The sequence below is a fragment of the Pelodiscus sinensis genome, chromosome 9, assembly GCF_052426305.1.
Source record: "Pelodiscus sinensis isolate ZL-2025 chromosome 9, ASM5242630v1, whole genome shotgun sequence".
Taxonomy (NCBI): Eukaryota; Metazoa; Chordata; order Testudines; family Trionychidae; genus Pelodiscus; species Pelodiscus sinensis.
This window is the reverse complement of record NC_143060.1, coordinates 8,364,096-8,390,728: the sequence shown is the minus strand read 5'-3', so window position 1 is coordinate 8,390,728 and position 26,633 is coordinate 8,364,096. Positions and strand designations below refer to the sequence as shown.

At 44.8% G+C, this 26,633-nt stretch overlaps 1 protein-coding gene across 1 annotated transcript in view; it reads left to right on the top strand.

The window, feature by feature from the left end:
* The window catches only part of LOC149523907 (cytosolic carboxypeptidase 6-like), a 429,125-nt gene that overhangs the window by 98,169 nt on the left and 304,323 nt on the right, over positions 1 to 26,633 (top strand). Inside the window, exon 3 of the mRNA XM_089780411.1 lies at positions 26,482 to 26,596. Within this exon, the coding sequence (XP_089636537.1) occupies positions 26,559 to 26,596 (38 nt within the window). The 5' untranslated portion in view covers positions 26,482 to 26,558. The remainder of the gene's footprint in view (positions 1 to 26,481; positions 26,597 to 26,633) is intronic.

Sequence of the window (26,633 nt, the reverse complement as noted above, 5' to 3'; positions counted from 1 at the left end):
TAAAATAGTTTACTTGCCATAGTCAAAGAAGCGGGGATTTAAAAAATTCCCACTTCATTAAAATAAAAATGGCCGTTGCGCTGTGCTGACGATCAGCTGATCCAGCACAGCACGGCAGTCTAGACGCGGCGCGGTCGACAAGGGAAGCGTTTGTCAACCGCTCTGGTATGCCTCATTTCATGTCTTCATTTTTATTTTAATGAAGAGGGGATTATTTAAATCCCCGCTTCTTTGACTATGCCAAGTAAACTATTTTACATGGCTCCGTCAATGGAGCCATGTAGTCTAGACGTATCCAAAGAGTTGTTCCCAGAGGTTTTCTCTGTGTTTTAATTTGTTTTACTCAATTGCTCTATAATACCGAGCAACCAAGTATGGTTTATCAAGTATATCTTTTGTTTTGTTAATAAAAAACACCTTTTTAAGGCAATGAGTTGATTTTTTTGTGTCTTGGAAAGTAACAGGGGGTCTGTGTGTGTCTGCCTGCCTATGACTGAGCAGTCAACTACCAGAGACTGCTGCTTATTTTTCTCTTTTCTTGTTTCAAGCTCTCTTGGGCCAAAAGAGGTTGGAGCAACCTTTGGGGAAGGAATTCATGTGTTCCCTCCTGGTTTTTCCCCCCCATGGTTAAACCACTTGTTTGTGGCAGCTTTTGTTTTTTTTTTTTTCCCCGCGGCTGACTTCCATTTGCGCAAGTTGGGGTTTTTTTGGATGACTTAAAAGTAGGAAATGGGAGGACTTATAACACATCAGTTTCTAGAAGCATCAACTACTTTAGTGTGGAACGGATGTATATGAGGACAATTTATAGCAGGGACGCCCTGTATTGGCTTTAGGTCTTATTTGCACTGCAGCATAGTGTGGTTTGGAACGAGAGAAGAATGCACTGTGTCCCATGCACCTTCTAGTTCAGTTAAGGTCTTTTTCCCCATGTGCAACGATACTACTGAGATTTACCTGGATCTTCCAGGTGCCCTGGAAGCATGGCAAGTACTGGGTTAATTGGTTTGAATCTCAGTTTTTCAACTTTATCTTTTTTTAAAAAAAAAGCTGTTTCTGTTCACCTTCAATAGTTTCCCAGATCCGCCCTCTCCCCCTCCAACCTGATATTAATCTTGCTGGTCTATAGTTTCCAGATTTGTCTCTTGACCCTTTGTTCTTTGCCTGCCCTGGCTCGGTTCGGATGAATTGATTTTTTTTTTTCATTTTGTTTTCTGTTCTTTTCTCTCTGACTTGCACTCCGCTTGCCTGCCTGCTCTCACCGGAGCATCATACCAGCTGCTCAAAAGAGCCAGCCATCCTGCATGACTAGGACTTGGTCACTTGGATAAAATTCCACCCCTGCCCCAGTGCAGATTTAGCTAATGACAGAGGATATGTCTACACTACCACCCTAGTTCGTACTAGGGTGGTTAATGTAGTCAATTGAAGTTGCAAATGAAGCCCGGGATTTAAATATCCCGGGCTTCATTTGCATCTTGCTGGGTGCCGCCATTTTTAAATCCCCGGTAGTTAGGACTCCGTGCCCACGGCTACACGCGGCACGGACTAGGTAGTTCAAATTAGGCTTTCTAATTCGAACTACCAGTACACCTCGTTCCACAAGGAGAAACGGTAATTCGAATTAGAAAGCCTAATTCAAACTACCTACTCTGTGCCGTGTGTAGCCGCGGGCACGGAGTCCAAACTACTGGGGATTTAAAAATGGCGGCGCCCGGCAAGATGCAAATGAAGCCCGGGATATTTAAATCCCGGGCTTTATTTGCAACTTCAATTGACTACATTAACCACCCTAGTACGAACTAGGGTGGTAGTGTAGACATACCATGAGATATGTTTATAAACCCGTATGCAATACTCTGTACCAATGTACAGAAGCCAGGCTTCGTTGCTTTGCACATCACAGAAAAGAAAGGCCCTAATGTTTGTTTGGAGCTGATGGTGAGGCATATCCAGGAGACTTGCGGAAGGGCTGTGCTCTTCATACAGTCCTGGCTTTGAGTGGAATGGCATACCAGAGCAGGAGAGTGACAGCCGAGGGTCTTACCTGTCATGCTTCCCTTCGCTATCCCCGCATGGTGGCTAATGCTGATCAGACAGCCATGAAATCCTTTCCTAGTATGCATTCCAGGCAGCAAAGCACAGATGCTGGGGAACAATCTGTGTCAGCATGGGCCTCTCAGAAGCTACGTGTGCTGTCTGAGGATGAGCCCTGAGCTCTCATTCCAAGTTTCTGCCGTTTCCCAAATGCTGTCCTTTGAACAAAACGTTCCAAGGAAACAGTGGTGGCGATCACAGAATTTCCAGCATGCTTTTTTGCCTTCCCCAGGGGCTTACCCCGAGAAACAAACGTAACCCACAAGTGGCTGTTTCTGAAAAACACAAAACACGCTTCTAAATGGGGTGGTGCATCCCTCTCCAGTTCACACGGAGGACACTGCCCTCCTACTTTTTCAGCTCGTGGTGTTATTCATTTGTAATTGGACACTGAAGGCACCAGGTTGAATCTCTACGGCTGGCCCACATGGAGGGAAATTGCACATTCGAGATGGCTGGCCAAGAAAGATGTGATTTTTTTTTTTTTTTGTGAGTGCAAGAGAGATATTTTTAAATTAAAAACCCTTTGCATTCAATATATTTTATAAAAACCATTTTTTGTTAATTTGGCATTTTCCATGAATCATTCTTTTTTGTGAGGTTCTAGCTCTTGTTCATTTCCCCTCTCTCCCCCTTCACTTTGTATTTTCTTTTTTTCATTTTGCCCCAAAAAAGGGGAAATAAGAATATATGTAGGGGTGGGAATAACAAAAATGGAAAAAATACTCATTTTACTGAAAAAGAACCCAGAATCTTCTCAAAACAACAAGTCTTTTGTGAAGATTTTCATTGTGACAAAAGCGATTAGAAAAATTTCAACCACTTATGTTACATAGACGTAAATGTTACCAGCTTGGCCACTCATCATGATAAATATAATTAAAAGTCTGGAAGCTTCTTCTAATCCTTAGAGCAGGTAGAGCATAAGCAATAACACTGCAAGCTTTCTAAATTCACCATCCCAACTACCCACCAACGTGCCATATCATTAACCTGAGGGGACCATCGCTAACGGTGAGAGTGGAATTCTATTTTCAGGACAATTCAGTCCCCATTGTTGAGAAGGACAACAGATTTATTCACAGGGCTTTGTATGGCACTGATCACTGTTCTGGCAGAACACCTCACAGACAATGATTTCTGAGAGGTAGCTGTGTTCGTTTGTAACTTTAAAAACAACGAGTTTTTTAAAGTATAGAATCATGAGCTTTCATGGGTAAGATCCACTTCATCAGATGCATTTTAGTGGAAATAACAGTAACCGAGAGAGATAACAGCAGCAAAAGTACCTTTCAATTGTAGGACCCGTGTTAATGAGGCCATACATAGCTTTTGATGTGGAAATGCAGATATTAAAGGCAGGAGAAATTAGCTTTGTTATGCGCCAACCAGTTAATGTCATAATTAAAGCCCCGGGTAAAGCTGTCAAATCTATAGCTGAGTTCCAGATGAATTCTGTAGATAAATAACTTTTAATGACTTTAACCTCCCTGGCTTCTCATGTGAGAGACAGCAAGTGAGTGTTTTGCCCAGTGTTAGATAAGGAGTCTGTGCTGTGGCAGAGTTGGGACCAGAAACAAGGAGATGCCCATCCTAGCCTTGTTCACAAGACCATCTTTGCAATGGCAGTGTTCTTATGATAGGAACTTTATTGTTTGGGAATGGAACTGACAGCACCAACTCATTTTGTGCAGACCACCAAATAGATGCTGGATTCTGGACTAGACTGGAAGCTGCAACCAGTTACAAGCTGCAACCAGTTACAAGAGCCCTGATATTAAGCAACACCTTTCTCTCCTATAGCACCTTTCATTCCAGAACCTCAAAGCATAGCTCTCCTGACTTATGTTATGGCATCCTTCTCTCTGAGCTTTCTGTTAGGACTTGTGTCCTTTATGAGAACTCAGGCAGCAAAGGGGGTGTTCCTTTAAAATTAAAGGCACGTTCTTGTGGCTAAGGGGCTCAGCCTAACTCCCATCTGCCTAGTCCAGGAAGATGTTGGCATTTGTAATGTCCAGGGATATGTGAGTGAGAGGCATCTTGCCGAACTTATGATGGATGCCACGTTTGCCTCCTTTGTTGCTGCATTGTCGGGATCCAAACTCATGGTTGCGAAGGGCCCTGAGATATCCTGAGTCTAAAAGGCACCTGATGCAACTAATTTATTTCTTCATTCTGTTCAGAAAGCAACACATGCCAGAGAGGGAGCTCCTCTCCTTCTTCCCATCCTACTGAAGAATTAAACCACCTCCGCCTCAGAGACATGGCGGTCCCATGTGGCTGTCCACCTGGCGAGAAGCCTCAGAGTATTTCTCTCTTCCTTGCTCATTACTATTATCCTGAGAATCTTCCCCGAATCACCACTTTCGCAGCAAGACTTTTCTTTTTGTACTTGTGGCGTATTCCGTTGCCTGTCAGCCAACAGCACATCCTTATCAGAAAAAAAAAGTCCTAATTTATTTCCACGAAGCTCATTCCTGCATGGATGCCATACGCTCTAAATAAAAGAACAAACCCCACTCCTGCTGTCGAGGGGCAGAACTGATCAGCTGCATTGCTTTTTTTTCCCCCCATACAGAACTCGGTCAGGGGGAAGAAAATCTTCTTTCCTCTGCTGAGGCCCAGAGGAAATGGCAACCCAGCAAGCCCCAACTGGCAGCTGTGGGAGCAACCTCCAGACACACGACTTTCATCTCCAATTCAAGGGGAAAAATTCTGATGCAGCCAGCGTTTCTTGGACAGAGGGTCCCCACAGACGACTGGCTTCTTGTTTAATAAATGACTCCTTCTCTTTCTTTTCAGGCTGGTCCACTCATGAGTCACCCAGAAGTAATTCAGGTTTTGTATACGCTCCGGCTTTCTTCCCTTGCTAGGAACTGCAGTCACAGACTTTGCTGTGCGAATGGATCTCTTTGTTTCACTTTGCTTTTGACTCTTTGTCCTTTGAGAGGGATCGTGCCCCCACAACCTTTCCGCTAGCCCTGCACCACCAATGCATTTACACCGGGAGAGCAATATACATACATCTCTCTTTCTTCCTTCCCACTGCTGCTGAATTTTATTATTGCTACATAGGGCCCCTTGCAACTTCAAAGTGCTTTACAAAAGAGCAAACTGTACGCTAGCAGAAATTGCAGAAGCCTCTCACAAAAGATAGACCCCTCTGGAGTGGAATGTGATAGGTATGGTCGTGAGCGCAAGCAACTCTAGAAAACAAGCTAACGGGGTGTGACGGGAAGGGTAGTTTATCCAATGAACACACCTTTGGGATTTTCTGTACATGGTATCTAATTATTTCCAACTAGCCAATTAGCCCATCATAAGACGGGATTTTCAGGTTTCTCCTCCACGTCAGTCTTCTCTCCTGAGCCTCCAGTCTCTCGCTCCGTGTCTCTCTCGCCTCCTCCTCCTCCTCCAGCCTCCCTCTCTCTCTCTCTCAGCTCTCCTTCGCCTCCTGCCTCTCTGTCTGTCTCTCTCTTTCTCTTCTCCTCCTCCTTCTGCCTCTCACTCGGGGCACCGCAGAGCCCAAATGGCCGTTTGGGCACCGCGCTCCCCGTGCTGCATGGGGAGTGCAGAGCCCAAATGGTCGCTTGCACCACTTGCTCCCACATGGCGGCCCGGCTGAGTGGCACAGAAGTCAGCCGAGCGCCACGGCGGGAGGCAAAGGATGTGACTCGGGCAACAGCGCCACCCAGAGGGAACAGCCAGGGAGGCAACAGCGCTGCCCAGAGGGTACAGCCAGCATTTCAGCATTACAGAGTCACAGACATTGGGCTACTATATATATGATACTGATAGCAAGTATTTTCAATATGCTGCTAATTTTCAGTGAAGGTGTGGGGTTTCCTCCAAAACACACATCACTTCAGGTATCTCACACGAGGCCGTGCCAGAGTGGACATTGTGTGGCTGTTGAATACCTTTTTAGTTCATTTGGAGCGAAGGACAGAAAAAATCCTATAAAGGGGAAACAGCAGAAACTGCAAACCTAGTAAAGCGGAAATCAATAAAGCAGTCAAAAGGTGCTATTACAGCTAGCTTAGTGTAAGTTTTCACATATCAGCTGTAACAGAAAGGGACTACTTCACTTGTCCCCTCAGGGGAAATGAGGGCAAATAACTGTACAGGTTTTCTTTAGGAGCGGCTGTCAGCTGCCATCGTTAGGATCCACAGGAAGACATGCATACGATATTCTTGTACATAAATGGCAGAGGAAAGTACTAACTCCTTCCTATGCATTTCAACAGCCAATAGTATTGAGGATGTTTCTGAAAGCGGATGACTGGATTAAGCTGGGCCATTATACCATCACTTGAGTGGGTTAAATTTCTGGGCTAGACCACAAGTTAAAATGAATTTGACAGTCTCCCCCTAAGTCCTGTTAGTTCCCCTCTCAAATTCACCATATAGTGTGACACATTCTGAGGAGTATCTTCTCAAGAGAAGCCCAGGAGTAGGTTTCCAAGGGATGTTGCAAATGGAAATGAACCTACATTGGCTAGAAAGCTGGTTGGGATATTTTGTTGACACTCCACCCCCCTACCCCCCGGAAAATGTCATAAGACAAAGAGCCAGAGAAAAGTGTCAGCAACCTGATTGCACTGATGGGCAACTATTGCAAAGAAAGATACAGTGACTTTGTACCACTGTCATATAAGAAATCTGTGGAAGAGTTGGGAAGTGGACCCACGTTTCCTGACATGATTAGGTGTCTTAACCACCTGTCCCTTCCTCTAATCATTCATGAGTGTGGCGGTGAAGGAAGAGCTTTGTGGGGCTGTGTTCCAATGCCTACATTAATTTGTTCAGTCAGTTTCCCCACCTGACCTTTGTTCATTCTTTCCAAACCTTCTCCTAGACTTGCTCCTTTTCCCTCAAACCATTCTTTTGGGTTTTGAACTTTGTATTACGCATCAGATAAAGCAGGGCTTGCTACGTATTTCTGTTCCTTCCTCACGATTTACATTTTAGTGGCCTTCAACATCTGTTAATTCACCACAAATTGAGGGCCATAATCCTAGCAAATTTTCCTGCTGTCTAGAGCCCACCATCACAAGAAGACAGACTTTGTATAATAATGAACAACGGTGTCGTCCTAAACAATATCTTTAAAATTACTCTAATAAATCTCAAGTAATTCATTAGCAGAAATATATCTTCTGCTCCCTGCAGTACCTTCTCCAGAAACCCCTTTGTTTCTTACTAAGGGAAGAAGATACCTCAGCCAGGGGGTGGTGATAGATTCATTTTAAAGCAACGAAATCTCAAAGCTCCTTATTGCCCACGAGGAAAATGAAAGAAAACAAAGGGAACCAATAAAGCCACCCACACAAATTCACAGGCAATGCAGCAGCAGCTGTACAGTCCTACCAATATGCCCTCCTCTCTCTTTGACAAGTGTGACATATTCTTACAAGTGAGCTTTCTAATTTTATGGCTGTTTAAAAACATCAGAAATGAAGCAAACTAAGGGAGCATAAAGGTACTCAAATCACAGGTGGCAAGGCATGAGCACAGTGGCGGATTTAGGGCAGGGCGAGCAGGGTGGCTGCCCCGGGCCCCGCGCTTCCCGAGGCGCCACGCATGCGCCGTGTCAAAGGGGGGGCCCCACAAAATTTTGCTGCTCTGGGCCCCACGGCACTTTCATCCGCCCCTACATGAGCAGATCATCCTCTAGTTCACAAAGGAGTTTACTCCACCATGGCTGTGTCTAGACTGGCCAGTTTTTCTAGAAACTCAGCCACTTTTCCGGAAAAACTTGCCAGCTGTCTACACTGGCCGCTTGAATTTCCGCAAAAGCACTGACTTCCTACTGTAAGAAATGGGTGCTTTTTGCGGAAATACTATGCTGCTCCTGTTCGGGCAAAAGTTCCTTTTGAGCAAAACGTTTGCGCAAAAGGGCCAGTGTAGACAGCTCAGATTTGTTTTGCACAAAAATGCGTCTAGATTGGCCACGGACGCTTTTCCACAAAAAGTGCTTTTGCGGAAAAGCGTCCATGCCAATCTAGATGCTCTTTTCCGAAAATGCTTTTAACGGAAATCTTTTCCGTTAAAAGCATTTCCGGAAAATCATTCCAATCTAGACGTAGCTCATGTGTTGCTGGACAATTCCTCCTGGGGGTATCTCTTCTCACTCATGCTGCTTTATATTACGTTGAAGTTAGCAGAGTCATTCTGGTGTAAGTGAGAGGAAAATTAGACCCCGTGGATTTTCAGGAGAGAGGAATTTGGCACATGATGGGTTTATTTTCCCTTTTGCGATGGGTATTGGCCACTGGCGGAAGCGGGATGTTAGTTCTCAGGAGCCTGTGTGTGGGCGGGGGGGAGGGGTAGGAGTTGTAAGAAGGCAGTTGCTTCTGTCAGCATTGTGCAGTCTGTCTGATCAAACTTCCAAGCAGTTTGTCGCTGCTATCGCCGAAACCCTGAGTTTGCCACTTCTGCTGAGACTCTTACCTTTGCGCAGACTCATCTTTCCGTGCAGCCTGAGATTATTTTTTTCCCCTACGGCCTTATATAAATGGCATCAAAATGAGGCCTGAGGCATAACTTGCCTGTTGAAATAAATGAGAGAGAGAAAGGTTCAAACCACCAGGTTCCTGGGGATCCGCAGCCGTTAAATGATTACCAGAGCATCAGAGTGAACCCTAGGAGATGCCAGGAGACTCTTTTATTCAAACCACATTAGATAAAAACACAAGCAGAGGACTGTGGTCTGTTGCAGCAAGACTGCCCTTATGGTCCTATTTCACTGCCTGTTAGGCTCTGTGTACTGATTTTATTTTTAAGGCAGTTCCAGGTGCCGCTTACTGTGATGTAGTGGGGGGTACCTTGCTGATTGCTATGCTGGGCAGTGGGTTGTGTGTTACCGCCACTGGCTGCTGGTTGTAGCGCGGCCCAGCAGGGAAGGGGATGAGTCATTATGCAAAGAGGGTCTCTCAACCTGTCTGACCAGCTACCCGCCAAGGATGGAAACAAAGGGAGGTGGAATGCCGCCCCTGGCTGCGGGGCAGGGCTGGAAGAGAGTTAGTTAGTCTCTGTCTGGTATCATGGAGGAAGCAGCCTAGGCAACAGGCTGGGATTTAGGAGCCCAGACTTCCCCATATCTAGGGGGGCTGAGGCATCCTAGGCCTGCCCTGTAACCAGATTACATCTGTGCTGTGCTGTATCCTGGAGAGGCAATAAACTCCCTCTATTCTACGGGTTGGTGGAGTCTGTTCGTGCCATTTTGGGGGTGCAGGAGACTGGAAAACCCCAACGCGCCGTCACACCTACAATAAAGTAAACTGGAACACTTCTGAATTCCTCCTGCTAGTGAACTTTCCTTTCCGTCGTTCAAAGCATTCGCAAAAGACCCCCACTTGGTCCAATATATCCTTGTAGGTCCTGATTCTGTGAGGTCCAAGGTACCTCAGCAATAGGCTGAGCACCTTCAACACCCATTGACTTCCTCCTAAAGTAGGAAGTAAGTGACAGCTGAGAGCATTTGGGCCAGTGAGGGGCAACCGAGGCTAGTGAGTGGGCTGCATGAGTGGCCCTTCTTCATCTCAGTGGTCTGCAAGATGGTCTCCTGGTATAGGGTAGTTTTGCTAACTGCGCTTATGTACCTGGAGTTTGCAGGCTGTGCGGATTGAACCATTGCAGTGCTTTGATTGGATGCAGAGGGGAACACATGGCTCTCACAATGTTGTGTGCAATCAGCACGCATCTCGCTTTTGTAGTGCTGTTAGGAGAAAAAACCCTATGCAGATAGAAACCACCCGAACCTGGCAACCCTCTACATGGGCAACAATAAACAGAATGTCTCGTGGGCATGCACAAAACTCCCAGGAGCCACAGGTTACCCACCGCAGCCTGGGGTCATGGAATGACTATTTAGATTTTTGGATGCCTCCGTTTTTTGTTGTTTTCCAACTTGAGACACCTTCAAGGAGCTTGATTTTCAGGAAGGGCCGAGCACTCACCCTCTGAAAAACAAGCGCCTCCCAGGCCAGATTTTTAAAGGACCCAGCTCCTGTTTAGACATCTAAGAAAGAACCAGATTTGCAAATGTGCTCTGTACTCAATGTGAAGGTTCTGAAAACCTGGCCTCAGTAACTTGCCAACGGTACAGCAGCAGCATTGAGAACAGGGCTCTGGCATCTGGGCTTGTAGTCCCTTGCTGAAGTCCCTGGGAATAATCGGAAGAAGTGGCCTGTGCCCACGAAAGTTCATGATCCCATCGACATGTTTTTTGTTAGTCTATAAAGTGCTACCAGACCGTTTGTTGTGTTATTTATTGTATGTATTACCCCCCCCCCCCCCCCAATGTAGCCATTTTTCAGAATTAGGCCAAGTAATCCCAAATTCCCAAAAGCAAATATGAGTTTTCTGTGAAAAGGGGCCATGGCTCAGGAAAAAAATACAGGAAGTCCATTACTTTTAATACGTACTAGCTTTCTGACGCTCCACCCACGTGCATCCCTTTCCATCAATTGCTTCAAATAGAGCTGCTGAAATGTGAAGGCATGAGAAGTAAAAATTACTCAGCTCCATCATGCAGGAGACGCCGTTCAGATTATGGAGGAGTTCTCTCTAGCCGTGAACGATGTACAGTACCCAAAATGCTTGCTCAGTGATCCTAGGCTGCTCAGAAAGTATGCCTCTCATGGCTCGCTGGGGGCACGTCTACACTAGCACGCTATTTAGAAATAACTAAAATCAGTTTAATAACTCCCAAAATAACATCAAACTGGCATGTCCACACTGCAGGGGAGCCTCAAAATTAGAGGCAGGCTCCGTTAATGTGGACGTGCTACCTCTAATTAGAGCCCCAGGGAGCACTGGAGAGTAATTAGTTTGAATTACTCTGGGGAGTCGTTACTTAGAAATAGCAACACCAGAGGGTCCACGCTAAAGTTATTTCTAAATAACTATTTTGAAATTGGTGTTATTCCTCGAGGAAAGCGGTAGTGCAGATTTTGAAATAAGCAGCCTGTTATTTCGGAAAAAGGGGCTTAGTCGTGTGGACGCTCTGCTTATTACAGTAAAACTCCATTGGTCCGGCATCTGATGGTCTGGCACTCCTTATGGTCTGGCACCATCAGGAACCTGGAAGTGCTCCCGGCAGCTGGACCATTGGAGCTGCTCTGCCCCGGGCTTCCCAGAGTCAGTTGCTGGTCAGTTTCAGCAGCGGCCGACTTGGGAACACCTGGGGCAGAGCAGCTGGGGTGCTGCCAGGTTGGTCTGGTAGCGCCGCCCTTTGGCACTATGGGACCAACCCGGCAGCACCCCAGCTGCTCTGAAACTGACCAGCAGCTGCTGAATCGGGGACGCCTGGGGCAGAGCCAGACTGGAAGGGGGGGCTATGAGGGGTCTGGGTGGCATCCCCCCCACACCACCTTAGACCTCTCATAGCTCCCCCTTCCGATAGTCTGGCATATCTGATAATCCGGCACCCCCTGGGTCCTAAAGGTGCCGGATTATCGGAAGTTTACTGTAATTTCACCTACGGGGGGTTATTTTGAAATAAAGCCCTAGTGTGGACCAGGGCTGGGAGTAAAAGGGAATTGAGGGGATTTGCCACTCGGGATCAGGTCCATGTACCCTCCATGATTTATGAAGCTTCCATCCGGGAAGTGACCGTGCGGTGATGAAATCCATGTACATTGTGCTCCTGGGGCAGGTTTGTAAAGTACAGGATATATATGGGTTTAGGAAAAAAAACATACCAACTCTTATGGGAAATTACTAAAACATGCACACCCGGAAATGGCATGAACTGTGCTTAATTGAACCCAGTGCCTGTTCATCTCCTCACTGTCTGCACACTGCCACTAATGAGCCCCCATCATTTGTTGCTAGTCATTTGCATGCAGCCTGTATGTCAGATGCACAGCCTACTGTGGAGTTGATGCTAACAGTGTTGCATTGGGCTGGCAAGACAGCTAGCCAGCATGCACCTTAGGAGACTGGCTCTTTTCCCATTCATTTCTCTACATCGGAAAACAAGACTAGCTAGAAAGGCAGAGCATATTTGAAAACAGGAAAATTACTCATTCAAGTCAGTGAGCATATTCTTATTTTAAAAGAGTAACAAATTAAATAAACTCCCTGCATTTTATATGGGATCCCTAAGTGTTTCATCTGTGATAATCTAATTCTGTCATTTTTTCCCTGCATCCTTTTTATCTCATTAGATGAGATTTCCTTTGCTTTTAATCCTGTCCTTAAGGGAGCCCTGGAGTTGCACTAGAGAGGCAGAGGACACAAAGGGGGGGTAACTAAAATAACAAATATGCAGTAATATATCTCAACATCCTCCCAATCAATCAGGCTCTCCCAGCTGACTCCATAACATCTGAGCCGGAGCTGATTAAAACTGTTCTGTTTTAAAATGGCAGCACATATAAAAGTCCGCAAGGGACTTGACTGGTGCTATTGATTGTCTGTGAAAGGCACTTAGGTGATGGGATAAATAATTAAAGTCAGTAGAAGTAGACAGGGGATTGGATCTTGGGTCTCCCTCAGCCAGAAGCATGCATTAGCCATTAGACTTGACCAGGGGTGGGAAATAATTTTTGATGGCGGGCGAGGGGACATTCAAAGATTTTGGAAAGTAGTTGAGAGACACCCTCTTCCATGATATTAATGGAGGAAGTGAGGGGTCTGAGATGGAGGCTGGGTGCAGAAGGGAGCTTGGGGTAAGGGATTCAGGTCCGGGGGGGGGGGGGCTGTGAGCTCTAGAAGGTAGTTTGGGTGAAGGAGGCAGTTCTGATCTGGGCTACGGGATTGGGGTGCAGGGTTTTGGGTTGCGAGCTAGAGCAAGGGATTGGGTTGCAGGGGTTTGGGTTGTGACCTAGGGCAGGAAGGGGTTGTGACCTGGGGCAGAGGACTGGGGTGGAGGAGGGAGTGCAGGGTGCATGGGTTTGGGTTGTGACCTGGGGCAGAGGACTGGAGTGCAGGAGGAGATGCAGGGGTTTGGGTTGTGACCTAGGGCAGGAGGGGATTGTGATCTGGTGCAGAGGATTGGGGTGCAGAGTCTGAGAGGGGGTATGGACTCAGGAGGGGGGCAGAGGATTTGGGTTATGTGGAGGAGTAGGGCAGAGGGCTGGAGGGGAGGTAGGGGCTGGGGTGCCAGAGGCAGGCTGTGGCTGGGAGACTTACCGGTGAGACTCACGGTCAGCAGCCCGACATGTTTCTGAGGCAGGAGCCTGGCCTGCCCTCACACAGGCTGCAGGGCCATGTGCTCTGTGAATGAGAGCCTAACGGGTAAGGGGGATTAGTGCTTCACACGCTGCCTATTCTTGAAACAGGCAGCTCCCATTGGCCAGAAACTGGCCAATGGGATTGTGCTGGGAATGGGAGATGCTCGTGAAGCACCACTCCCCTCTGCTCACAGTTCGTGAAAAAGAAGCCGTTTTTCTGAGCAGCGTGCGGGGGCAGGGCAAGCAGAGGATTCTGCTTGAGGCTCCCTGCTGCGTTTGTGAGCCGGATCCAGTGGCTTGGTGGGCTTCATCCAGCCCCCAGAGAGCATTTTGCCCGGGCCTGGACTAGACAGTCTCAATTGCCCTCTCAGCTGATTGTGAGAGTGAGGACGAGAGCGCGTGTGCTCTGCTAGTCTCTCCATATTTCTTTCTGTTGGGAAAATGGATTTTTGCTTTTCTGTGTTCATTTAGTTCTGTGGTTATGGTGGGTTTAATTTCCGTGTTGCATTTGTCTGCTCCCTGGGCTGCCATGGGAGGTGAGGGACGAGACCCCTGCTGGTGGTGGACTGACCATCGGTTGCGGATTTTGCCTCCAAACTCTGATTCTGTGTCCTACCACTGAGAGAGGTGCATAGGTTTAAAAATGTGCAAAACGCCGCCTGCACAAGTGCAGTTGTTGTGTTTCTGCCCTGTGTAGCCATGTTGGGCAGCTGGTTGTGGAGGTGGTTGTTGTGTGGGGTGTGTTTCCACTTGTACGGCCCCCTCAACATCTGGGCTACGTCTAGACTGGCATGATTTTCTGGAAATGCTTTTAACGGAAAAGTTTTCCATTAAAAGCATTTTCGGAAAAGAGCGTCTAGATTGGCATGGATGCTTTTCCGCAAAAGCACTTTTTGCAAAAAAGCGTCCGTGGCCAATCTAGATGCACTTTTGCACAAAAAAGCCCTGATCACCATTTTCGCGATTAGGGCTTTTTTACGCAAAACAAATCTGAGCTGTCTACACTGGCCCTTTTGCACAAAAGTTTTGCGTAAAAGGGACTTTTGCCCGAACGGGAGCAGTATAGTATTTCCACAAAAAGCACTGATTTCTTACAGTAGGAAGTCAGTGCTTTTGCGGAAATTCAAGCAGCCAGTGTAGACAGCTGGCAAGTTTTTCTGGAAAAGCGGCTGATTTTCCGGAAAAACTGGCCAGTCTAGACACAGCCCTGGTGTTTCATTATCGCTGATGTTCCTCCTCTTAGGATACAAGCAGCTGGCTTGGGAGCTGGTGAGCTGTGGTAAGAGCTAGCCCTGTCTGGAGAATTCCTTGGGCTGTAAAGACACAGAGGTTCGGCATGTCTTTGTCCTCTTGGAGGCAGGTTTATATAATGTTAATCAATGCTTCCACAATGTTAAAAATTTCCCTGCAGCAGTGGATTTGGCAGTCGGACCGCGCTGTGTCTGTGCCACTTGAGGACACGATCTGTTTTCGTTCCGGGAGTCTGACACATTCGATCAATCAGCACGCTAAGAAGAGGCAAGTCGGCCCCTGGGAACAGCGACCCCGTGTCAGGGAATGTGGGGAGCTCTGAGAGTAAAGCACAGAATGGAGTGACTTGGTTGGGACAGAGACTGGGTCTGCACAGGTTTCACATGTCGCTGGAGATGTTGGTCCTTAGCTCTTGGATCCCCTTTTACAATCTGAGGGGATGTGGCTGAGTGCCACTTGCCTGCAAAATGGAAGCTGAGCCTTTGCTATGGAACGCATGGCCTGGGCTAATTCTGGCTTGCTGGCAAAGCCCCAAGCCCCTTTTCTTCCCCTCCTCCATCCCAAAAAAAGGCCATTGAATGTGGAGGGTGCTCTGGTTTCTTCAGGTGCTATGAGATGGGTTAGTTTGGTCAGCACAGCTGGGAAGCACACTGTTCAGGTGCTGCTAAGGGAGGCTCTTTGCTTAAGAGCATGGAGAAGTCTCAAGTATTAGTTTTGCCCTCTCTGTTCCAGCAGCCCCCTCATTTGGTGTCTCTGACATCCCTCCTCAACGTTTGCAGTAACTCTGGGTCTAAGGGAGGGGGAGATGACAAACTCAGATTCTTTGGACCCCGAGCAAGGATAAACACCAAATGCTTTTGGCAGGTTTCTGGAGGAGACTATAGGGAAACATGGAATAGAAATGGCAGTTTGGTTTCCTGATTTTATTCTGTTTTTGTTGTTTGCTCAGTATCCTATGAGACATGTCTCTGTGTCTGAGTTTGACCCACAGAAGCGATGAGCATGTCTCTTTGACCAGTGGAAATGTTGGGAATTAATGGATGTAGGAGAATTTGGTGGTTGTGTTTGAGGTTTTTTTTTTTTTTTTAAATGTCTGTCTTTAAAAAAAAAAAAAAAAAAAAAAAAAAAATTGAGTACCGATAGATAATGTTGTATGTGACTCTCCACAAGTGAATAGGTGCATGGACATTAAAAACATAAGGTTCTTTTTGAGTATCTCTCCCAAAAAAAAGGTGGCCATTTTATTATTGTAAGAGATGCAAACAAATGCAGGCAAGCAAACGGATTGTCTTGCTGATTGGAGGGGGGAGGTTTTTCTGATTATGGTTCCACAGCAAACATGGGGGTTGCTATTCTCTTTGAAGACTGAACAAAGCCTGATTCAATGGTTGTGTAGGAAATTCATTCCAGGACAGTTGTTACTGGTTCGAGCTACTTTCAAGCAATGCCATCTTTTTTTAAGGCTAACGATTTTGTCACGGTTATTTTTAGTCATGCTTTTTTTTTTGTAACTCGCTTCTACTAAAACTGACAGAGTGAGGCTGAACCCTAGCCCTCCTGCGGGATGGGAGAGAGGGGGATCTAACACTCTCCATCATTGTGACTGACATCTTCAGTGGTCCTCACCTTCTATGTTGGCTGGGAGTTGTAGTACAATTCAGATCTCTCTCGCCCTCTGGCAGAAGTGGGGCTTGGACTGCGGGTATCTCACATTCCAGCTGAGTAACCTAAACACTGGGCCAAAGGTTCTGAGGAAGGTGCTCTGCAGACACATAATTGTGATAGGGATCATAGCTGTGAATCTTAAGCAGAGATAGGTGGGAATCCCAGTGGTTTTCTAGGCACCTTAGAGTTAGTATTTTGGGATGTTGAGTGTCATAACATCTAAGTCCCTTTGTGACTCTAGTCCTCACTGTCTTCTACGGGATGCAGCACTTGGAACTGGGTCTTGGTCAGACTTCCTGGACTGCATTTAGTCAATGAGATTTTGTTTGTATTGAGGTTCTGTTTGTTTCACCACTAAAATAAAAACAAACGCGATCCTGTGGCACCTGAGAGACTACCCAAAATATGTAGAATCACGAGCTTTTGTGGGCAAAACCGCACCTCATCAGATGAATTGGAGTGGAAATAACAGACAACTGTCAAATGTAGGACCTGTGTTAATTAGGCTAATTAAATGGGCTGGGTCTGTCCCATACATAGCTTTTGATGTGGACATGCAGATGTTCAAAGTGGGTGAAATTGGCTTTGTCATGCACCAGCTAATGTCTTTGTTCAAGCCCATGGTAATGGTGTCAGCCATTCCTCTATAAAGGAATTTCACTAACCAGTTACAGAGAGTCTGCAGAACTGGAATTTATCTACAGATTTGACACCATTACCCTAGGATTTAACATCTCCATTTCATCATTAAAAGCAAGGTATTGCCACTCTAATTCATCTGATGAAGTGGGTTTTACCAATGAAAGCTCATGATTCTATATATTTTGGTTAATATCTAAGGTGCCACAGGACTACTCATTGTTTTTTAAAGTTATAGGCTAACACGGTTACCTTTCTCACATTCACTGAAATGAAAGCACTTGGACTATTGCTAGTTAGCCACTTAGCTGGGGATAATTCTTCCCTGGTCAAGAAAATGCTGTATTCTAACTGAGGGTACGTCTAGACTACCGCGTTTTGTTGACAGAAGTTTTGTCGACAGTATCTGTCAACAAAACTTCTGTCGACAAAGCGCGTCCAGACACATTGAGTTCTGTCAACAAAGCAAGCTGCTTTGTCGACAGAACCCTGTAGTCTAGACACAACCCTACAGGCAATAACACCTTCTGTCGACAGAACTCTGTCGATAGAAGGTGTTATGCCTCGTAAAATGAGGTATACAGCGTCGACAAAACTGCTGAGTTCTGTCGACGTTATGTCGACAGAACTCAGCGGTAATGTAGACGCTGGTATAGTTTTGTCGACAAAAGTCCACTTTTGTCGACAAAACTCAGTAGTCTAGACGTACCCTCTCACTGTGAACTCGCTATTCTATGTCTTTTCTTCTTCGGATAAAATGAAATTTCCTCACAAAAGGAAATAGTTCATGTAGAACATGCATATGTCTTTGTTGCTTGATTTGGCCTCGATTAGCTTCTACTCATCCTGTCATGAAAAATTATCGTCTCTGCTTGCTTTTCTTTTGTCAAGAGTTTCATGTTCTATAGGAGATATAAAGGAGCTGAGGCTACATCTGCTCTGCAGCCCAGATCAAATCTCTGAGATGGATCCACTAGCAGTCCATTTAGCAGGCCTAGTTAAGATCAGCAAAATCAGCCACAAATAGCTCTCCCGCCGACCTGGTTATTCTTCCTTGGACTAGAAGAATAAAGGTAGTCAATGGCAGAGTTTCTCCCATCGAACCCTTGCAATGTAGAGCCCATGATAACTCAACATAAGGCACATCAACTCCACCTATGTCCACGTATCTGAAATTGTGTAGCTTAAGTTGACTTTCTGTTGTCGTGCAGATTTAGTGATTTCTTCATATTAACTACAGATCCAACATATTTGCCACTAGAGGGCAGTGTAGGCATCACTCAAGCCACATGCTAAGCACCATGACTTTCTTTCAACACTATTAGGTTGCTGTAGGGATAGTGCAGACAACAGGGAAATAAATATGATGAAAGGATTAAAAATATTTTCCCTGTATTAATAATAGTACAAAGCACTAAGCTATCATTAATCTTAATGAGTTCATGGTCTCTGCTACAAATTATTTCTAGTAAGGGGGATGGGTAAACTGGTAACATAAATTTGCCTCTTGTTTCCAAATCTTGTGATGAAACTCAAATCCAGATTGCTGAAATTCTTCCAACTAATATATTTTTAAAATTAATACTCATTTTTTCATACTTCTTGAATTGTCTGTCCTAGGCAGCCTCTGTAAGGGTACGTCAACACTGAGGCACTATTTCAGGACACTTCTGGTATCCCAAAATAGCTATTCTGTGCCTTTTAAATAAGCCCGTTATTTTGAAATATAATGGGCTTATTATTCCAACGTCCCTGTAAACCTTGTTCCACGGGGATTAAGGCATGATTTGGAATAGCATCTTATATTGAAATGTACAAAATAAACTATTGTGAAATTAACTTGAAATAAGCTACTCAATTTGCGTAGCTCAGTTCAAGCTAAGGGTGCAGTGTAGACGCACCCTAGCAGAACAGACATGCCCAAATAAAGTAGCATAGTCTGTGCACAGGGTACTGTTATATGGTACTGTTTTGTGACATTTCCAGACCCATTTGGCAGAATCAAGACCTTCAGATTAGAGACATTTGAGAAGATGCTGCTGGTGATTATTTGTGTTACAATACAGCCTAGCGGCCCCCACTGAGACCCATTTTGCTAGGTATTGTACAGTATAAATAGAGAACAAGAATTATCTTCTCACTTTTACACTTGGGACCTGAGCCCAAAGAGAGTCAGTGACTTGTTCAAGGTCATACAAAACTTCAGTGACCGAACTGGGATTCAAAACCAGATCTCTCATGTTGCACATCAGCTATCCATGTGCACCCTGCTGGTGCACACTAGACGTTCCCTAGTGCATCCTAATGTAAAACTGTTTGAAATGGGACTTTGTCAATGAGTACTAGGGAACATTTAGTGCACGCCAGCGGGGATCACTGACAGTTACTATGCAACATGCTGATATGACCTAGAGTTGACACCCCTGCTGATACATACTAGTGTGCTGAATAGACAAGCCCTATATCTAGTATCTATTCCAAGAGCACAACAGCAGTGCTACCTTGAAATTTACACAGCTAAACCAATGCCCTTTATGTCACGGTCTAGGACAGCTTTGTATACTCTTACCACTCTTGGGTCTCTTCATCTCTGGTATAGATGCACTGGCTGCAGTTACAGCAGGAATGAATTTAGCTCGAAGTGTATGCATAGCTCGTCTCTTGCTGTGATGCAAAGGAAGGAAATGTATTGAAGAATCAGGGATTTTACTGTATTACATCTTCTACATTAAAAGGTTTTTTTTGTATTTTCAATGTGTATTTTGGGGAAAAAAGTCAATTTAATTGCAGTATTTCTCTTAAAAGCGGCTCTGTACTGATGATTAAGGTACAATTCATTTAAATTTTGCTGTGGCTATGTAGTGAGAAATAACATCTGGAAAGATATTAGTAAGACCCTGCTAGTCATCTCCATAAGGATTCTCTTAGCAGGGTGAAATCTCCTGCCTTCTTCCCCAAATCTTTATGTGGGTTTTTACCTGAATCTGATTTCAGCAGCCTGCTTCTAAGTCTTGGTGGGAGGCAGAGTATTGCAGGGAGGAGTGAAGTCAGCGCCTCATTAACCAGGTACTTATGGATTGCCCCGGAGAAAATTCTAGCAAGAGCCAGATTCTAGATCCTACCAGTATCCTGGATACAAGTGAACTCTTCGTAGGTATAAACATCATTTTTTTAATTGCAGTTTGGAAATGCACCAAAATAAAAAAATATTGAATAGATTTGTCTATAGGTCTGTGCTGAGGGCTGGTTTGCCACTGGGAGTAGGAATTCTGCAAGGCGATATTTGCATATTTTTATTACCAACGCTGATTGGGGTATGGTGCCACAGTAATATCTGTGCCCACATCCCCGGTTCCTGGGATGCATCATGGTGCATTTCATTTTCGATTAATACATTAATATCCATCAATGGCTGAGTGAACTAGGGCCTCTTACACCTAACGGAAGTTCCTTCTCGCACATTGTTGATGTACGTTGGTATGGCAGCACAGGAAACGCTTATGTTGTCATTAATCATGCTGTTCTCTGGACAAAGCAGATGTCAGGTCCTCAGCCTATTAATATACCTCTCCTGCACTAAATTCAAAGTAAAATGGATACTGTTGCCTGTTGATCAGCTCTGCGAGTACTGACCTCATGCACATCATCTTCTAATGGGAAAACTGCTTCCTGCTGTCAGTTAAATGTTTCTTATGGCAGAGTGAAACATTCATATCTGTTTATTGTTATTGTTTTGCAAGGCAATTTACATCGTTTTGGTTAATCCCAAATTTCAAAATATTCACTTTTAGCTACAAGATGCAGTTAAAGCTTACAGCAGGAGACATTTTTTTTCCTGATCAGCATGTATTTCAGTCGTTAGCAAATGGCTCCCAAAATATGAATTACTTCTTTCCTGACATGTACAAGACAGGCCAGGATATGTTTGTATTACAGAATGTCATTTTGTATTAGAATCTACAAGTATTAGATTCTAATAGTAGTGCACATTTTAAAGTTATACAATTTCCCACAGATATTGACGTATTGATGCAAATAGCGAAAAGACATCAGGAGAAAGGAGCAAGAAGCAGCTTTAGGGACTAGCATGTGAGGTAGTAAAGGGCAATCCAAGAAGCAGCCAGAAATTTTAGATAGAGAGAATGTCGTCAGAGGTAAAGAAGGTAATTTGAGGCAAATCTTCATAAGGACAGTTGAAATTATCAGAGCGGTTGAGGTAGCCATGATAGGATGCACGGTGAAGATGGAAGAGTGACTTGGAGGGACATCTACAGCTGTTTGGAGAATAAGAGATGCTAAAAGAGCATGCATCAGAGAAGGGCCAATGATCTTTCGAGCTGCAAAACCCAAGAGAAGAAAGAAAGTAGAGCATGGTCAGCATTCTTGAAGGCAGCAAGTAGACCAAATAAAGATGGAGATGCAGCTCTGATTGAATGGGGAGGAGGTCTGAGCTAATAGAGTTTCAAGTGAAGATGGATTCAGCAGGCCATATCAAGCAAAGAAACAGCCTTAAATTCATGGAACCTTTAAAATGCTGCACACATGTCAAAACAAGTGTTATTGTTATCTCTTTTCTTTCATTTCCTTAGTCCCATTTTCTTTTTTTTTAATTTGGTGCCAGAACCAAACACCCGTTGAAGCCAATAGAATGAATTCCATGGAGTTTGGATCAGCCCCTCTCTCTGTTGTGTCTGAAATTAGATTGAGCTATTCAGGGTATAGGCAGTATCTGTAACTGTATATTATTATTGTAAATAATAATAATAATGCCAATGATGATTTCTGGAATAAATCATGTCTGTAATGAAAAGGTCCCATATTTTCATAGTTCTTTGTTTCTATAAACTTGAGGGCTATTGTCCACATTTTAACTTGTGTGCTGGGCTCATCCATCTTGTTCTCCATTTTATTCTGACGTCTTCACAAAGACAGTATTGAGTTGATCAAGAATTTCCATAGAGAATTTAGCCACAGAGACTTGTTTTTTAAAATAATAATAATAATAATAATAATAATAATAATAATGTTTTTCTTATTTCTTGTTTGATTTGACGGATTCAAATTGGAACTCTTCATTTGACCCAGACTGCAGCTATGGTTCCAAAAATCCAACCCCTTTATGGCAGCACTTTTTTTCCTTTAATAGCAGACTAATTGGCCGACCAATTAATCTGCTCATCTGTGAAAAGAAAATTTATTGCAATAAGTAGATTCATTTCCAGAAGTCATTCTCTAAGGTAACATTCCAGTGGCCTTGTTTACTTCATGCCCTGCAACACGATCCAACGCCTCACCAGTAGCATAGGTCAATTAGTGGACAAATTAAGCAATTATTAGCCACTAACAAGGGTGACTGGCATCATTTCCCTTCCTGTTTACCACCAAACTGTTATTTTAAGACAAAGACCAACAAATAAATTAGGGCATCTGCTGTGTCTGCCTTGAAGTAAATGATATTAAATGGGATTTGGCTGCTGCCAAATTCTTAACCTTGGCCTAATGAGATACACTGATATGTCTCTTGCTGATTATAGAAACTGTAAAATGTAATTTGTGTTGATTTATTAAAACAAGAACCAAGTTTTGTGAGGCATTTTTAAAAATAATGCAGCATCTATCTTTTAATTTTAAATATCTTTGGATAAGCAAATTCCTCTGTAGGAAAAACTCTGATTTGTTGTGGTTGTTTACAATCATTTTACGATGGGGTGTGAATGCATAAATATATTTTCCTTTTGTGTTATGCTCCCTGGGACTATTCTTATTTCAGTGTTAGACTTCAGAGGCTTTTTTAAAAACTCTTTACTATTTTCACATATGACTCACAATAAGAAGACATAGCCTTCCCTCACAGATAAAAACTGAAGCATTTATTCAGCTTCAGTTATCCGTAAGCCTCAAAATACGGAAAAGTTAGAGCAACTATCTCAATAGGAGCATAGTAATTGGAAGATAGTGTGACCTTGTAGGTAATCCATCAGCTTGGGACTCAGGAGATATAGGTTCTAATTCTGGCTGTGCCACCAGCCTAGAGCATGATATGATGTAAATCGTATCATCTTGTTTTCCCCATCATCCTTTGGCTGTCTTGTCTATAAAGACTATAAGCTCGTCACTGCAATGATTATCCCTTCTTATGTGTTTATATCGGGCATCACATAGTGGGACCCTAGGTGGACAACCTATTGTAACAGGAAGAATAAATAAGAAGAATCCCACTACAGAGAATTAATCAGGAGGAGGAAGTTTTCTGGGTGGCTTGTTACAGACCTTAAATCAAGAAACGTGCTTACAGCAAAGAATAAAGGGTGGTGTCTACACTGCAGGTAGGCACTTAGGGCTGACTCAGGCTAAGGAGCACTTTGACTGCTGTGTAGATGATCAGGCTTTAGTCCTAGCCTAGCTGTGGTACCCTCCCATCTCACATGCATCTAGCGCCTGGGCTTCAGCCCTAACGCAAACGTCTATGCTGCAATTAAACAGCTGCTTAGTCTGAGCCCCACAAGTCCAAGTCAGCTGCAATGGGCCAGCTGTGGGATGTTAATTGCAGTGTAGAAACACCCCCACTGTCACCTCAGTGCTTTCCTGCCAATAAGCCCTTGTCATCATTCAGACAAGCTATTTGAAATGCTCTAAATACCCCACCGCTACCAAAGTCTTCAGTACAAGAAGCGAAGAGTTTCCTGTGTGAAGTTTAAATCATCAGTGCCTAGATCTACAAGTGAGACTGCGTTAAATAACAGAAACAGAGCAAGAAAAGCCTTCATCAAGTCCCATCAGAGGCAAAGGTTGCCATAGGAGCAGAGCGCCAAAAGTTCAGACACAGTGGGGCTAGCAGCTAGAACAACTACCAGAATGAAAACGGTAGTCGAGGGGAATCCGAGGCATTTGTCCATGGGGAGCCCTCTAGTGGTGCTCACACTGCACTATTTTAGAAGCAATTGGAAAGCAGTTGCAGCAGCTGAATATAGCTAGTCCTGCTGTGTTTGGGTATCATTAGTAAACATAGTTACTTGGGACCCTGGCTCTACCCATTTGGTTTCTTTGTGTTCTTATTATGCCAAGAAAGAAAGACGTAACACTAACTAAAAAGCAGATCAGCATTCAGTTTTCTTATCTGAGAGGAGGTAGCTGAAGAAACATCTCCTAAACCATATAAATTACAGCTCCAAAAGTTCAGAATGAGTCTCTCTCCCATTGGAAGACCTCCCTGTGGAAAGAGATCCTCTCTCCTTCAAGCTCTGCAGAGAAAAAAAATCATTAGTTGACCAAAAAGTGTGGATGTTTAGGCTCGGTGATGGACTATTTACCTAAGAATCTAAAGGTGTCTCCATTATGCCAGAATGTAGAATTCACTAACAGTAGCAGCAGTGGTTTAGATCTGCTTCCAGTGTTTAATGTACAAAATGGATATTAGCAAATGGGTCGAAATGAGGACTGTTCAGGAGATTTTTGGACTCCACTTTAATTTTATGTGTTTGCCTTGCAAAAGCCAAACCACTATGCCAACATGGTCTGTGGAATTCAGATAATAAACATTAATTATCCCATAAAAATAAGAGATGCTAGAAGTTGTCAAAGTCATTTAATTATTCCAGGCTATCCCATCACTGCTGAAATATTTCTTGCTCTATATTTCTTCCTGAGCTCTGTCCTACCCCGTTTTGAAAGACACAGGGGATGGGGCTCTATCACTGGGTGGACCCACCACCATGGCACAACCTTCCAGTAGCACTGGGAATTAGCTCCCATGCCTGCAGGGCTCCTTCCTCTGGCTGGTGTCTCCCCATGTCTTCACGCCACGTGCTTCCTTCCAGACCCGCGTCGCTTCCAGACCATGGCATTCTCCTCAGGACACTGCCCTCCAGCAGTGCCCACTCCAGTGTCTCTCAACTTCCTTCCGTGGGAGAGGGGTGTTTATCAGTCCCTGCACTCTTAGGGTCCTGCCCTCTCAGGGAACATCCAGTTCCCCTCTACCCTCCTTGCCTCAATGACCCACTGCCAGTCTTCATCCGACCCTGCCTCAGGGGCAAAGTGCAGTCTGTAATGGCCGCTCATCATTGGCAAGAGTGTGTGGACCTGCTGCCTCTGCCTCCCCTGGATGCCTCTCCTCATCCCTAGTAGCCTCAGGCCTTGCTTCAGGCTCTGCAGCCTGGGAGCTTGCCTGGCCGGAGCTTCCCCAGCCCTGCCTTCCTTCCTCAGCCCTGCTCTACCTCCAGATAGCCTCCTGCTTCCCAGGCAACCAGGTCCCTCCTGTTCTCCAGCCAACGCAAGACTAAGTCCTTCCTTTTTCTATCTCCAGGAGCCCTTCTTGATATAGCCCCCAGCGAGGCCCCAATGAGCAATAACTGCCTCCGCTGCAGCTTGACTCTTAGCCCTCACTCAAGGCTGGATTTTGCCCTTAAAGGGCAGACACCTTGTCACAGGCTCCCAGAACGTCTGTGACATTTTCCTAATCTGTTTTAATTTTCCTCTGCTTAGTTTGATCCGGCTCCAGTAGCTCAATGATTTGCTTTATTCTGGGGAAATGCGATAGGAGTTCCTTGCATCGCAGGATGGACCTTCCAGGAAACAGAAAATAGTTCTGATCGATCTCTAGGTGTCTCAAAATGGCAGAGGAGCTCAATTTGCCATCACATTTGTTTGGTGGCAAATACTCGTATCCGTGTCAACTACGCGGAAGAAGAGGCGTCAAATCAAAACACAACACTGCCTTTCTTCTTCCCCTTCCTGTTAATGTGGCCAACCCCTTTCAGCACGTTAGTGGAATTGTAGGTGGCAAGTGTTCCCTCCTCAAACACCAGTGTTAGGGTAAAGAAGATGTACTGAAATGGTCTGAGCACATGATGAATGTAGATCGGAACCCCTGTTCTAATGAAGGCTCTTCTACTGACGGTGATCTTAAGGAAACATACTTAAGGTCTGAGGACAAGTCTACACTGGCACTTTACAACGTTGTAACTTTCTGGCTCAGGGGTGTGAAAATGCCCTCCCAGGCATAGTAAGCTACAGCGCTGTAAAGCGCCATTGTGAACCAGGATACAATGCTGTCAGCTACACCCCTGGTGGAGGTGGTTTACAGATAGCACTAGGAGAGCTCTCTCCCGGCACTCATGCCACGGCCACGCTTTTAGTTGAAAGCGCTGCCATGGCTGTGCTCTAAACTTTTAAGTGTAGACAAAGCTGATGTCTCCTCCACCTTGCATTGGTTTTAAACTGATGTAACCCCATTGAGGTCAGGGGAGTTACTCCTGATTTACACAGGTGTAAGGGAGAGGGAAATCCAGCTTGTCAGCTCACTTCCTCAGTTTCCCTGGGTTTGAAATTCAGCCGGTATAAAACTATTGACTTCAGTAAGGCTCTTCCTAGTTGCACCCCATGAGGATCGTGTTTCTTCAGCTGTAACCAGGGGGTGGGATGAAGCACTTGTTTAGCTCATTGAGGAATAATAAGGATTATGTGGCTAATATCTGCAAAGCACTTAGAGAATTAAAAGCCCTATCTGAATGTTGGAGCCCTCAGCCCTGACCGGAACTAAAAGGAATATCTGTTTTTGTTTCAATGTTTAGCCTAACATATATAGGCTGAAATTGTATTTTTATAACAAAGAGGCTCTTAACATTTTTTTTCCTTATGTTTCTCCCAGGTATAATTGACTTCCTCGTGAGCCAGCATCCCATAGCTAAAATACTGCGAGATCACTTGGTCTTCAAAATAGCTCCGATGCTTAATCCAGATGGGGTGTATCTAGGAAACTACAGGTACCGTATGTCACGTTGAAACAGCAAATCATAATGG